The 14,611-nt window shown below is 42.6% G+C and overlaps 1 protein-coding gene across 1 annotated transcript; it reads left to right on the top strand.

Moving 5' to 3' along the window:
- The first annotated feature begins 2,391 nt into the window (after positions 1–2,391).
- On the top strand, positions 2,392–10,486 carry LOC102560855 (pantetheine hydrolase VNN2). Its single transcript, XM_006270536.4, has 7 exons — positions 2,392–2,703; positions 2,777–2,907; positions 4,891–5,083; positions 6,134–6,425; positions 6,784–7,157; positions 7,860–8,030; positions 9,888–10,486. The coding sequence occupies exons 1-7, from the start codon at positions 2,491–2,493 to the stop codon at positions 10,005–10,007; spliced, it is 1,494 nt and encodes a 497-aa protein (XP_006270598.2). The 5' UTR covers positions 2,392–2,490; the 3' UTR covers positions 10,008–10,486.
- The last annotated feature ends 4,125 nt before the right edge of the window (positions 10,487–14,611 follow it).

Raw genomic sequence — 14,611 nt, 5'->3', positions numbered from 1 at the left:
GCTGTGGACCCAAGTCTCTGGCCCCATAGCCCTAGCAGCTGGGGGGGCCCTCCATCAGGGCTGGGAGGTGGGGAGGGGCTGTGGATGCGGCGTGAAGAGCACCATCAGGGCTGTGAGGCTATGGGTAAGGAGTGAGGGGCCTGGACCTGCATACTGGTGAGCTAAGGGGCCAGGAGGAGCTCTGATTTTCCACAATAAAAAACCCAAAGTCAAAACCAAGATTTATAGGGACTTTGAATGTATTTTATTATAGTGATTGAAGCACTGTTAATCTTCCAAATTGCTTTAAAGTTGTAACTATATCAATAAAACATTGTGTTTAATTGATATATATATATAGCGGTATTTCATTTTAATTGTGGATTTAGGGTTTTTAAATGAGAGAATTTGTGATTTTTAAACAGAGAAAACCACAATCCCTCATTATAAGAGCAGATGCATATACTGTAACTTAGAGAGAAGGACTGACTCAGCTGTAGCTTTAATAGCCCAGGATAGCTTTGGGCTGCCTTAATCTGGTGCATGAAGAATTAGTCCAATGAGTTGCAGAAGGGTCAGAAGAGTGCAAAGAGGGGATTTATATCATGACTCTTTGCAGTCCCATCAGTGTCTATTTGCTTCACTAGTTATATGTTTTCTCTGAGAGGCATCTCATGATTTTTTTTCTCCTAATCTAAAACAAAGGTAATTCTGACCATGTACTTTAGAGTTTATTTTTCTTTAGGGGAAAATAATAGCAGCATATAACTATGACAATATCTGGACTTCCCTTGGGGTGATAAAGAGATTCAAGCCCTTTCCTCAATATCTTGCTGTGTATCCTTGGGGCTCCACTGGGTTTATCTTATGAGAGGCTCATTTCCCCCCAGCAAATCTTGGTCCCACCAGCAACCTGAGTAGACCCTACAGCTTATGGAATGAGAACCCTGTAAACTCTTGGGGGTTTCCTGAGGTTGTAAAAACAGGACTGCTATTCACATAGGAATGGAGAGACTGCTTCTACCAGCTACCTCCAAATCACTCTTATCAGAGGACAAACTTAAAGATAAAAACCAAAATAGTCTCACTGCATAAAACTGAAAAAAGAGTTGTTCGGTTTAGAAATAAGTATACAGCAATTCAACAAAACTCCTTTTCTGCTCTCTTCCAACTTAGAGCTGCCTCCAGATGGTCTCTTCGCTTCAAATGGCTATCAGCCCCAGTCATTTCTGGGGTGATATTTTTAGCCTCTCTGCTGGGTTCCCTCACCTCCTTTCATCCTAAAAATCTAGGTGTGTCTGATCCTCCCAGAGACTCCCACCCAAATTCCATGGTTTATTTATCTCTTCCTCCTTTCTGCATTCACTTCCCTGAAATTTTGTTCATGTTCAGCTGAGGATCTCCTCCCAGAGTTTCCAAACCACTTAATACATATGCTAATTAAGTTCCCATAGTTATGGACTCAGCTATCATTAAGTGGCAATGCCTTGGGCACAGACACAAGTGCAGTTCCCTGCTGTAACTGAGAACAATTTGTAGGAAGCATTCTAAGTTACAAGGATCCCCTGGATCAAACAGAAGTTCATTGTTGTTTCCAGTGGGGAGGGGAATCTAACTGCTGGCTGCTAGCCTGCAGCCAGTTTCCCCAGGCAATGGCCCCTCCTCTCTCCTAGTCTGTGCTGTGAAGTGCTGTGGAAGCCCCCCACCCCAGGGGCCTCCAGTACTCCCACCTCACCCTCCAGGAGGGGATAAAAAACCCCAGACTGAAATCCCTCCACTCCCTTTCCTCCTTTCCATTCCGAAAACAGCAACAGGCTGGGAGGCAGGGCAGACACAAGTTACTCTGTTTTGAAACATCTTCATCTGAACCATCATACAACGGGTTTCCTCATTTTCACCTGATTGGTCATTTTGTAATTGGTCTGCAGCCATGCGCTTGTGTTTGGTCACTACTATAGACCGCTTTCTGGGGCCAGATCAGGCAAAAATTGTCACTTCTATCTGTGCCCAACGTCTCACACCACAGCATTAACAAAAAGACAATTTGTTGATTAGGTTTCCCTCAATCACTACAACGCAAATTTTATATTGAAAACTATATTTCATACAAACATGCAATGATAAAAATGAACACAGCTAGTTATTAGTTGTTGACTGAAACCAAATATAATGGTTGTTAACCCAGCTTGGGAGGATACCTGGTTTGCTATTTCTGTTATGTTGCTGGGTTTCTAGCTCTGATTAAATTGAAGTACTTGCTACCTTAGGTTTATTTTTGTCTTGTAAATTCCTTGTTATACTTTTGGGCTGTGGCACTCTAGTTATGTAATGTTATAGTCTCACCTCACAGTATTGTGTTGTAATCTTGTTGAGTAACGCTGGGTTTTCACATGATGATGATGCAAGTCATTTTGATAGACAGTGGCTTTCAAAGTAAACCAATAATAACTTCAGCACCTGAACTCTCTAGATTCCAGCTCTCAGTTTTTCAATGACTTTCCAGCTTCAGCTATGATGTCCCTCCAGCCATATCTATATGCTATGATTTCTACACTCTCAGTTCTTCAGGTGTTTGCATCGGACACATACACTGCAGCAGTGTATGAGCATGCTGTTATTCTGCCAGATGTCACTGACAAGCCTGTGTCTCTTGATGAAGCTTTGGTACTGATGAACAGAAATATAGATGTTTTGGAAGTAGCCATCAAAGAAGCTGCCCAGCAGGTATTGCCTATTGACTCCCTGGGTTATTTTCTTGACAGCGATAGCAAGTGTTTAATTTAGCCTGTTTTGCCAGGGGGCACACATCATCGTGACTCCAGAAGACAGTGTTTATGGCTGGAACTTCACAAGGGAAGCCCTTTACCCTTACCTGGAAGATATCCCAGATCCACAGGTGAACTGGATTCCATGTACCGATCCCCAAAGGTATGATTTACATTGTGTCCACAGCTTTAACATGCTGCAATGATCTTGACAGAAATGGTCTAGTAACAAAAGCAAAATACTTCCCAGGTCTTTCTGCATTCAGCCCTATAATTTTTATATACAGCTATTAAATAGCCCAAATATATCCCATCTCCACACCAACTAAAAGGGAAATCCAGGTAAAAATAATTGCTTTATAAATCAGATGCACCAAACTCCTTAGTAAGGCAATAATATGAAACACTGGCTGCCGAAAGGTCTTGAGATAACCTGACTCTTAACTTGTACCCAAGGAACAGAGTGGAGAAGCTTCAGGCTTGATTTGCCACGTTCTGTTTTTTTGCTTTCTAATTTTTTCTTTTTTCCCCATTTACCTTATTGCCTCAATTGTGTTATGTGAAGATACTGTGTGACATAAGCTAAAGGCTGATCCTCCCCTACATGGGAGGCTTTCACTTAAACACATTTGATTTCAAAGAATTGCTATTTTCAGCCTTCATCTGGACTATGATTTTTGTTGTTATAAGGAGAGGTTTTAAATGGTTTACCAGCAGGTGGCACCCTGATGATATGCTTTGACTTTTGTTTCCATCACTAGGACTATTGTACTTTTCTTCTATTCTGGTATTGTCTGAAGCATGAATTCCACAGTTCTGAAGGGTGTAAATTGTGTGACCTCTTGCTTCAAACTGCTAATGCTGCCCTTGTCAAGTTTATCTGTTAGTAATATGGCTGCTTTGAACAGCAGGTGATAGAACCACATGGATGTAAGATTATTTGAAAATGGACTAAAATTTGACCTTTCAGAAAATATTTTAACTTTTATTATGCTATTACATGTCTATATTATTAGTCAGCTCTGGCCACATTAATAAACTTCCTTTCTTCCTTCCAGATCTCTCCTAGGCAGACATACATTTATTTAATTTAGGGAGAAATTGTGCTTCTCTCTTTTTTTAAAAGGTTCTGCTTAACTCAGATATAGGGGTCTGCAAGATAACTGAACATGCACAGAGATTCTGCTGCTATCTCACACAGCAACACAAATTAAGCTGTTATTTGCCAAATTACCAGCAGCCTAGTGGCTCACTGGGGAATCCAATTTGTGATGGACAAGAGTCAAGGCCAGTAGAAAGAGACAAGAATTGTTCTTGTGCCACTGTAGTTCTATTGTATGTTAGTACTGGGGGAGGGAATGTGGTTATTTGATTCTCTGTCTGCTCTTCTGAAATTCTGTCCTTTTTAGCCTACGTGAAGAATTTGGTATCCCCCTTTGCATCTGAAAAATGAACCCGCTTAATATTTCTAAGAGTTGGGGAAAAACTATTTAAAATATGAACAATTAGAAGTCTTTTTTCAAACTAGAGAGAGTAAGGGTTTTATATTATAGTAAGGGCAAAGCAGACACGAGGCTTAAATCAGCCAAGTGAGTCTTTGGGAAGTTAAGGTGTGTACAGAAGTGCTCCATGCATGTTTTACAGCACTGTAATTTAGAGCACTTTTTATAGCAGTATAAAGTTACAGCACTCTTAAACATTGCACTGGGAACAGGCACCACATCTGCCAAGCGGCGAGGCAGCAGCTTGCAAAGCCCATGGGATACTGGTGGAATCACCAGAAATTTGACCAGCATACAGAAGTTATTTGAAGTGCTGTAGGTTGCTAAACTGCTGCAAAATACAGAGTTTCAAATTTAATATCTCATTTAACAGGGATTAATTTAAAAAGCTGTAACCATTTCTAAAGTGCTGTAAAGCTGTGCACTTCTGTTAAGGCATAGCAATAAAGTGCTTTAATTGGTGAAAGAAATACCATCTGTACACCCCTTAATTATTATCATTAAGTTCCATTTGATCAATCCTGTTTGTATCACTTGGGGGGTTTTCATCCATTGAAATAATAATGTCAAGTCTATTTCATCCTCATTCATATTCTTAATTTGTTTTGATCCTGTTGGTTTTCCTTTCACCACTTACAAACTAGATTTGCTCCTGCACCAGTACAAGAAAGACTCAGCTGTTTGGCAAGGAACAACTCCATCTATGTAGTGGCAAATATGGGGGACAAGAAACCCTGTAATTGCAGTGATCCCAAGTGCCCCAGAGACGGTCATTATCAGTACAATACTAATGTTGTCTTTGATTCACAAGGGAAGTTGGTGGCACGTTATCACAAGGTAATGAATGCTTTTATTACCATTTCTATTTTAGCAGGTAATTAACTGATTCCTTTTCATCATGATGTTGTTGGGTGACTGGTCCGAGGGATTGAACAGGGAGAAAGATACTAGTGGAGGGTTCTCAACTCTTGAATTTGCTTTTCTTGGATACCTAGACCTAGAGTTCACTCTCATTACAAGCTCCCTCATCATTTTGGCTGTTTCTTGGTGATGGCTCACACTTCCTTTAAAAAAAAATCTTATTAGCTAAATTTGGGAATGAGCCTCTTACTTAGTCAGTTCTGAGGCAAGGAACATTCTGAGACTTGCATAGAGCAGAACAAGGTCTCTTTCCATGTCTTGGACTGCTATCTCAATACAATTATGTATTAATAATACTTGTGTAATTTTCAAGACCTGTACCTGTGCTCAGAAAATGAGAAGAACCCTTGTAAAACTGGAAATTAAATTAGACCTCTTTCTCAGCTCTTCTTCAATCTGTCAAATATCTCTAATGCCGTGAATGTATAACTAGTATCACGAGCAACTGGTGCCACCTTAGTCAGGGGGGGCATGTGCCCCCCCACAACCAGTCAGTGACCAGGGGGGGTCCCCCTGCAGCCAATCTCTCTGACCAGGGGTGGGGGTTCCACTGTGGCCAATCTCTCTGCAGCCAGTCTCTCCAATTGGGGGGACGTGGCCAATCTCAACAGACAGGAAGTGGCCACAGCACTCCTGGAAGTGGCTGCAAGCTCCCTTTCCCCGGCTGGCACTCTTGGGCGGGGGGGGCACCGGCACTCCCACCTGCCCCACCCACCGCCTGTTGCCTAAGCAGGGAGCGTGGCCTGTCAGGGCGTGCACCAGCGCTCTCAGGGTGTGAACATGCACCCCTGTGCACCCCCTACATGTTGCCACTGACTAATGTACTTAGTCACGTTTTATTGGCATAAGCCAGCAGTTCAATAGCTTATAGTTCAGGGATGATTTTTTCACAGTTTTATAAATTTGCTGTAAGCAATCATTGACATATCTTAATTTATATATTTTTTTTTTTTTTTTTTTTACCAGTATAATCTATTTAGGTCAGAAACACAGTTTGATTACCCTAAAGAGCCAGAAATGGTCACCTTCAACACATCTTTTGGAAACTTTGGCATTTTCACTTGCTTCGACATCCTTTTCCATGACCCAGCTGTTGTCCTAGTGAAAAAATTACATGTAGATACTGTGTTGTTTCCAACAGCTTGGATGAATGTTCTGCCATTTTTGTCTGCTATTGAAATCCACTCAGCTTGGGCTATGGGGATTGGTGTCAACCTTCTAGCATCTAACACACACAATACCCTTATGGCTATGACAGGTAATTTGCAATTTGGGGGGGGGGGGGGGGCATGATGATTTATCTTTAATCTCTAATTCTGTTCTGAAATAGATATTAATTCCAAACAAGGACAATCTTACCTAATCAGATCAGGGGTTCTATATTTCTCTTCAAAGGTATATGTTTTTCTCCTATGTTCTCTTTGGCAAAGTCCTTTCTAGTTTTGCTAAAAAGCTGATTGTTTTTAATTTATGGATTTAATTTGCTTTTACTCCAAACAATGAAATGCTTTTATAGTTGTAATGGTTGTATAGTTGTAATAGTTGTAATCCATCTCTCTCACAGATACGATATGACCACTCAGCTGGTTGAAAGGCATCCTATTTGTCATTCACAGGCAGTGGTATCTATGCACCAGATGGGCCCAGAGCATATCATTATGACATGGAAACAGAGAACGGTCATCTCCTAACTACACAATTGAGCTCACACCCTCATCTTTCTCCCACCTATCCTGCTGCTGTCAATTGGAGCTCATATGCTACAAGCATCAAACAATTCCATGTAGATAAAAATACTTTTATGGGAGCTGTTCGCAGCGATAACTTCACCTTCACTGAACTCATTACTATAGCAGGAAATCATACAGTTTGCCAGAAAGACCTTTGCTGTCATTTGATCTATAGAATGGTAGAGAAGAGAGAAGATGAAGTTTATGTACTGGGTGCATTTGATGGACTTCATGGCTCTGTTATAAAATATTACTGGCAGGTAATTTGCCTCTATGGCTGTGTAAGAGGCTTGTGGCCACAGGGGTGGCTGTGATGTCCCCTGGTAGCTGTGTGGCTCCTGCCTGGCTCTGACTCTCATATCACTTTCCCTCAATTGCTTTCCTGCCTCACCTTGTTCTTATTGAAAGCTGGGTAAGGGAGGCTGCTCATGGGCCTTAGAGTGAGACTTAATCTGAATTATTCCCACACTGGATGTCTCCTGGACCCACTAATCTAAATCCTGCCCTCAGGCCTGATAGCTCCCTCTTGGCCTACTTATGCCCTTTGCTTGTGTAATACATGTACAGTGAAGTCTCTGAGCTCACTGGCTTGTCTGCACAACTCCTGATGGAGCTGCTGTTTCAGTGCAGTTCCAGAGCCTAGGGGGGAAAAGCTGCCATTGGCATTCAACCCTGACCTGCTTCCCTGCCACCAAATTTTGCAGCAGAGGAAAAGGAGGGAGAAAGCAGTGGCCACCCCTTGGGTTCTAGAATCAGCTTTTCGGCAACAGCCCTGACTGAAGCCAGGCTAAGAAGCAAGCTAACTCAGAAACCAATGAGCTCAGAGATGTGTGGTTGCACCGCCTCCACCCTTCTAGCTCCTCCTCCAGGACACACCCATGCAAAGAAAGCTTTTCTTGGAAGTAAATCCCTGGCTTTTGTTCACTCCAGGTTCTGTAAGAGTTCTGTTCTCTTTCCCACAGATATGCACACTCCTGAAGTGTAAAACAATGGATTTAAAAACTTGTGGACAGCCAGTAACAACTACCCAGACCAGGTTTGAGGCATTCTCCCTCAGTGGGACATTTGGGACTAAGTACGTGTTTCCAGAAGTCTTGCTCAGCGGGGTTCGACTAGCACCAGGAGAATTTCAGGTAGGGAGATATTCTTGAGCTGCTTTGAGCTAACTTATCTGTACCCTGGCATGGGAATGGAAATTGATATTGAATGAAGTTAAAGAAAAGCCAAGTCCAACTTTGAACTACAGACCCTGTCTTAGGAAAGCAGCGAAGTATGCATGTAAGCCAAATCCTATTTCACTTAACTTGCCCAAACAACAGTTATCCAGCTCTCTGATTGTATTTTGGCATTGACACCCAGTTTAGACTCATATCCACATGAATACAGACATGCTTTTCCTCTGACATTGAATATCCACAAGTGGATTTTTGTCTGGCTACAATTTTATGAACTATGCTCACCCATACACATGTATGGAGCCACCTATCTTCCTGCACACAGTGAAGCCTACTGTGCATGATTAGTTGCTGGGTGGATGCTCCCCATCAGATATAAAGCCATAGTATAAAACAAAACAGAAAAAAAACCCCAAAACTCCCCAAACAATGTTGTTAAGATGAAGCACTCCTGTTGACTGAGATACTGTCAGCACTGACCATAGGAAAGTTTGGCTGAAAGGGGCCTCAAGAGGTCATCTAGCCACCCTGTTCAAGACAGGATCATCTCTGATTAAACCGTCTTTCCCAAGTATCTCTCTCTCCCACTGTTGAAAATGTCTAGGCATGGAGATTCCACAACTTTTCTAAGTAGTCTGTTCCAATTCTTGACCACCCTCATAGAAAAGTTTTCCTAAATTCTAACCTCAATTTCCCTTAAAGTTTGAGGCCATTGCTCCTAGTCCTGTCCCCAACAGCCACAGAAACATGATTTATGGGGAAAGGTTGAGACACCTTTCAGCCTTTCCCTATAAGTCATGTTTCCTAGGCCTCTGATCATTTTTGTTGTTCTCCAAAGGTGATCATTGCACTATTCTTTCTCTTTTTTCTGGTTAGTATAGCCTAAGTTTTAAAATGATTTTATTTTCCTCAGCTTTCATGTCCCCTATCAGAAAAACATTTTAAGAGGGGCTGGATTTTAAGAAGCAGTGTCTCAAACTGAGTTTCTGAAAAACAGACATCTACAAACCCTAGTTGTTATTGAAAATTTAGTTCTATAAGGAATATCTTGGTCAGTGCAAGAGCTGACTGTATTTTCTCATCTGTTTAGTGCTGGAACACAATGTTTGCCTTTAAATAAAAATATACTGTATCAAGGACTAAAAAAGTTCTCCCAGTATTTTCAAGGTCAAAGTAACAATCATAGATATGTGACTCCTCACTTAATGAGGTTTATGAGCTGCAGCTATTGTGCTATTACCATTCCAGTCTGTACAACAAACAAGTTTCAGAAGCTTCAGGACCTAGTGAGATTTTATTACTTAGTATAGTGGAATGTTTTGAAAATTATGATTGAGATCCTTTAGAGATCGTGGATCTTTTTGCTAATCTGTCCTCAGAACTTTGAATGGAGCCTTCTAAAATATTGCCAGTGTAGCAGTCTATTCATCTAGGCATTTATACAGCTCAATTCACCATGCAATGAAAGCACCCCAAGAAAACTGAAAAGGAACTCATTTCCCTTTCCTGTGGAACTGGAGAAGAGATTCTAGAGACCTGGCTCATAAACGTATAGGAAGGCTATAACAGAGGTGGAAATCAAACCCCAGATATTTTGAACCCATTCAGTGATTCAACGACAGAGGTATCCTGACAAGTTAAAATCATAAGTGAACAAGAGGGATTTGACTTGTGTGTCGTTTTTCCATGACTACCTTAAGAGAAATAGCTGCATCAAAATATTTAATATTTAATTTATAACTGTGCCTCTTTTATATGTCATGTAATATTACTGCTCCATTAAAAGTGTATTTGGATCATTTTCTTTTTAACTAGGTATTAAATGATGGATGTTTGAAAAATAATAATGGCCCAGCTAAGCTAATCCTAACTGTGACACTGTTTGGGAGGTATTATGAAAAGGATCCACCACACCCACTACGGAACTCCCCATAATGTCATTACTGAGATTTGACACCACTGCCATCATCAAATGAAACTTTTTTCCTAATGCATCCTGTCCTTAAGAAAATGGTAGAAATGTTTTGATTGCTATCCCAGAGAAGAAAGTAGTTCAATTAAAAAAAAATTCTTATTTGTGAGCATTTATTTCTATTATCCTATATACAAAATGCATGCTTGAGACTGCTGGCAGTGTTCTTACATTGTACCAAAAGCACATGAACACACAATGAAAAAAAATGTGACTGGGGATAAACGAGAATAAATTAAGCAAGCCAGAACTGAAAAGACTTATTGACATTTGTTCGATAATTAGTAGGTTTATCTTTCTCATATCAGGGTAAACTTTCCTAAAATATCCATGCTATAAGAATCAGAATTTGCTTATTAAAACATCTGAGTGAGGGTTAATGAAACCGGGTCTTCTGGGAATTAATTAACTCTTAAATAAACATTTATTTCATTCAGGAGCAGATTTTCTGTCCTGTTCCATTTTGTCATCACTGGTCAGCCAGTACTAACTGAGCACAAACCCTATTGTGCCTCTTCTGCCAAAGGGCTACGTATTATGAGACTAGCAAAATGCCCATCATGAATGATGGGAGGTGCGGGGATGGAAACTAGCATCTGGCCTTGTGCCCTCCTGCCACTGCTCCGGGTCTAGCCTTGCTCCCCACCACTCCTGCTGCCACTCTGGATCCTGCCCCGCTCCCCTCCACCGCTGCTGCTCTGGGATTTGCCTTGCTTCCCCCCACCCCCATTGCTGCTTCAGGTCTTGCCCTGCTCCCCCTGTCCTCCCACTGCCTCTCTGGGTCATGTCCTGCTTCCTCTGGGTCCAGCCCTTCTCCACTCCCCCTTCCCACTACTCTGTATGCAAGGGAGCATGACTAATGGCTGCGCAGGAGTGGGGTAACACGTAACCACAGGGTGTGGCACACAAAGCAGCCATGGCACGGGGAGTACCCAACAGCTGCGTGGCAGGGGAAGTGGCCCCGGGGTGTGGTGCAGGGTACATGCAGGGGGGGTGGCACACAGCTGCAGAGCGTAGCGTGGGGAGCAGCCCTGGGGCATGGTGCATGGGGGGGCGTGCAAGCCATGCCTGTTGCACAGGTGGTCCTCCCCCCACCCCACAGCAGGGAGCACAGCCTGGCCTCACCCATGTCCACCCCTGCCTCTGCCTCCGCCTGTTTGTCTCTCCATCTGTAAGGCTCCGAGCGCATACCTGCAGTTGGTCTGGCGCGTTACAGACAGACAGACACGCCGCTGGAAGTGGTAAGGCTTTTATTATATTAGAATAATTCTGTGCACATGACTGGTTGGTTCCTGCACCCCCTGTCTCGAGGCGCAGAATGGAAAAAGGTGGTGGTAAGACAGCAGTGCAATCCAATATTTCCCAGTTATTTAGAACATATGGTATTCAGGGGACTGGTGTAAGTATTTTATGTGATATTATTTTATGGTGTCAAGGACAAAACTGTCATTAGACATAGAAAAGGGGTTAACATTTGATATTTCTGAAAAGTCCTATTTGGTTATTAAGTGTCATCCTCACGTATTTGCTCAAAAGGCAGCACAAGGGTGAGAGGGGATGGAATGAGGACCAGAAGAAGAAAAGATTAGGGCTTGCTGGCTAGAGGTGGTTTGGGGAGGGGGGTGGTGTGAAGGGATCTTGCTGAAAGTATTAGAAAAGAACTCTCAAGACTTGTCCATCAGGAGTTGTAGAAGCCCAAGCTCCATGGAACAAGGTGGGTAAAAGCATATTCAGAGGATGATATATCCTGTGGTTTCTGGGAAGGAAGTCTGACCTTGGCTCTTCAATGACACTTTCCTGTAGTTGAAAGGGTAATGACAGGACTTCTAGAAGCACTATAAATGAGTTCACTCCTGGGTTGTTTAGGGTATGTTAAGGGGCAGAGAAGATCTGAACTTATAACAGAGGCTACTGACCAACATTCAGACCACTTTAACTTGGATCTGGACAAGTGTTCAGGTCCATCAGTAAAAAGTTCTAGGAAACTCTTATGACTAAGGAACTAGGTCAAGAATAGGGGCATACAGGAGTTCCAGCCTCCTGGATGGAGAGCTACGCAGATGCCTCAAAGCTCATCTTTCCAAACAGAGGGCACTAGGCGGCTGCTCCTTGTGCCTTCTCCCCTATGGATAAATATCCCTCCTCCACTGTGGGATATTTGAGAACCTAGGGGCCCTCGTCTTGCTATATGTCACTAAACAGGCATTATATAGGGCATTAGAAGACAGCAAAGTTGCTGTTTGAAACAGCTAAACATTTGTGGAAGAAACACCACATGTTTTCCTCCACAAATTGCCCATACATTTGGTTTTTGCACCCCCAAAAAGGCATTTTTCCAGCACAAATGTAACACCTCTCCATGACCATTGTTATAGGACCTAGAGTGGACTCCAGAGAATCAAGGAGGTTTAACTACCTGGAAAAAATGCAGAAAAATTTCCACTAAAGTCATTCAAATATTTATACTTTGTTTTCTTTCTAGGAGAAGCAACAAGTTATGTTGGTCTTTGGCAAAAATAAACCAATAATAACACTGCTTCCTTTGAGGAGGAAGGATGACTGATTTTCTGAGAGAGCTTGCATTTGTATACTCTGTACTGGAACTGAGGGAAAAAGGTCAAATGAAAATATGAAAAATTAGGTAGTCTGCATCTATGTTACTCTGCCCATTTTCTAAAAGCTGCTCCAGATGGTGTTCTAATGAACCAAAAAGTGAGGAAAATTTACTACAACCTTTCCTGAGATGGAATAGTTTGCTCTTCACATGTCAATATTTCTTCCTGACACCCTGAATATTTGCCAAAGCAAACAAAATCCACCTGTCCACGATGTGTCTGATCACATAGAAAGAGCGGCAACGCTTTGCAAAAAGTCCTTAATAGATTTTATTGATGCAGGGCTAAATGTTCGAATGAAGTAATAAAAGCTGATAACATTAAAAAATGTGATTCAAAACATTGTTGACTTAGCTAAGCGTGGTCATAAATTTGGGGGTATTTTGCTTCTCTGAGTATAATGCATAAGTATAATCACCTGCAGTACATTTTATTGCCCCCAACTTATTGGACACTTTCACAGCAGGCCTTCCTTATATCATGAGCAAAAATAAATTTCTTGAGGATCATAATAGAATTTCTTAAAAGAAAAAGCACTACAGCTACTGTCTTTTTATATCCTTTTTATATAATGTGACAACATAGAATGTCTCTATTTCAAATGTATATATTATTCAAATGTTCTGTTTTTGTGCAGTGCTACATACATCAGGATGCTGATCGATGACTAGAACTCCTTCGTCTTCCCTAATAAAACAAAATTATTGATAATAGCTTTCATAGATTTCATAGACATTAGGGCTGGAAGGGACCTCGGAAGATCATCGAGTCCAGCCCCCCGCCCAAAGGGCAGGAAGTCAGCTGGGGTCATAGGATCCCAGCAAGATAAGCATCCAGTTTCATCTTGAAGGTGTTCAATGAAGGCGCTTGAACAACCTCCAGTGGCAGGCTGTTCCAGACCTTGGGGGCTCGGACAGTAAAGAAATTCTTCCTTATGTCCAGCCTGAAACGATCTTGTAGTAGTTTGTGACCGTTCGACCTCGTCATCCCTTGGGGCGCTCTGGTGAACAAACGTTCCCCCAGATACTGGTGGTCACCCCTGATAAACTTGTAGGTGGCCATCAGATCACCCCTGAGCCTGTGCTTTTCCAGGCTAAAGAGCCCCAGGGCTCTCAACCTGTCATCGTAGGGTCTGCTTCCCTGACCTCTGATCATGCGCGTGGCTCTTCTCTGGACTCTCTCAAGCTTCTCCACATCCTTTTTGAATTGTGGAGCCCAAAACGACGCAGTACTCCAGCTGCGGCCTCACTAAGGCCGAGTACAGGGGGAGAATGACGTCCCGGGATTTGCTTGAGAAGCATCTACGGATGCAAGCCAGCGTTTTGGTTGCTTTACTAGCCGCAGCATCACATTGCAGGCTCATGTTCATCTTGTGGTCAGTGATGACCCCCAAGTCTCTTTCTTCCATAGTGCTAACCAACATAGCACTGCCGAGCCTATAAGGATGCTGTGGGTTTTTTTTCCCAAGGTGGAGAACCTTGCATTTATCGGCGTTGAACACCATCAGATTCTCATCCGCCCACTTGCTGAGCCTGTCCACGTCAGCCTGGATCATCTGCCTGTCTTCTGGTGTGGATGCTTTGCCCCAAAGTTTGGTGTCATCGGTGAACTTGGTCAGTCCGCTTCTGATTCCAGTGTCCACATCATTAATGAAGATGTTGAACAGTATGGGTCCAAGGACAGAGCCCTGGGGGACCCCACTGGTCACAGGACACCACGATGAGTGACTTCCATCAATTACTACCCTCTGGGTCCGACCCCGGAGCCAATTTTCCAGCCAGTGGATCGTGGAGGACCCAAGGCGACAATTGGCCAGTTTCTCCAAGAGACGATTATGGGACACCAGATCGTCTCTTGGAGAAACTCTTGGAGAAGCTCTTATGACAAAGCTTCTTGCTAGTCTGGGATGACTGGTAGTAAATTGTGTGGCTGTACTTCAGATATATCCCTCA

This window comes from Alligator mississippiensis, chromosome 1, assembly GCF_030867095.1.
Source record: "Alligator mississippiensis isolate rAllMis1 chromosome 1, rAllMis1, whole genome shotgun sequence".
Classification (NCBI taxonomy): Eukaryota; Metazoa; Chordata; order Crocodylia; family Alligatoridae; genus Alligator; species Alligator mississippiensis.
This window is presented reverse-complemented; position numbering and strand designations above follow the sequence as displayed.

Bases quoted from the DNA above. Each gene is read 5' to 3' on its own strand.
- LOC102560855 (XM_006270536.4), top strand. From the start codon at position 2,491: ATGATGTCCCTCCAGCCATATCTATATGCTATGATTTCTACACTCTCA. The intron at 2,908-4,890 runs GTATGATTTACA...CTTACAAACTAG, and splicing joins CCATGTACCGATCCCCAAAG to ATTTGCTCCTGCACCAGTAC. The intron at 8,031-9,887 runs GTAGGGAGATAT...CTTTTTAACTAG, and splicing joins TAGCACCAGGAGAATTTCAG to GTATTAAATGATGGATGTTT.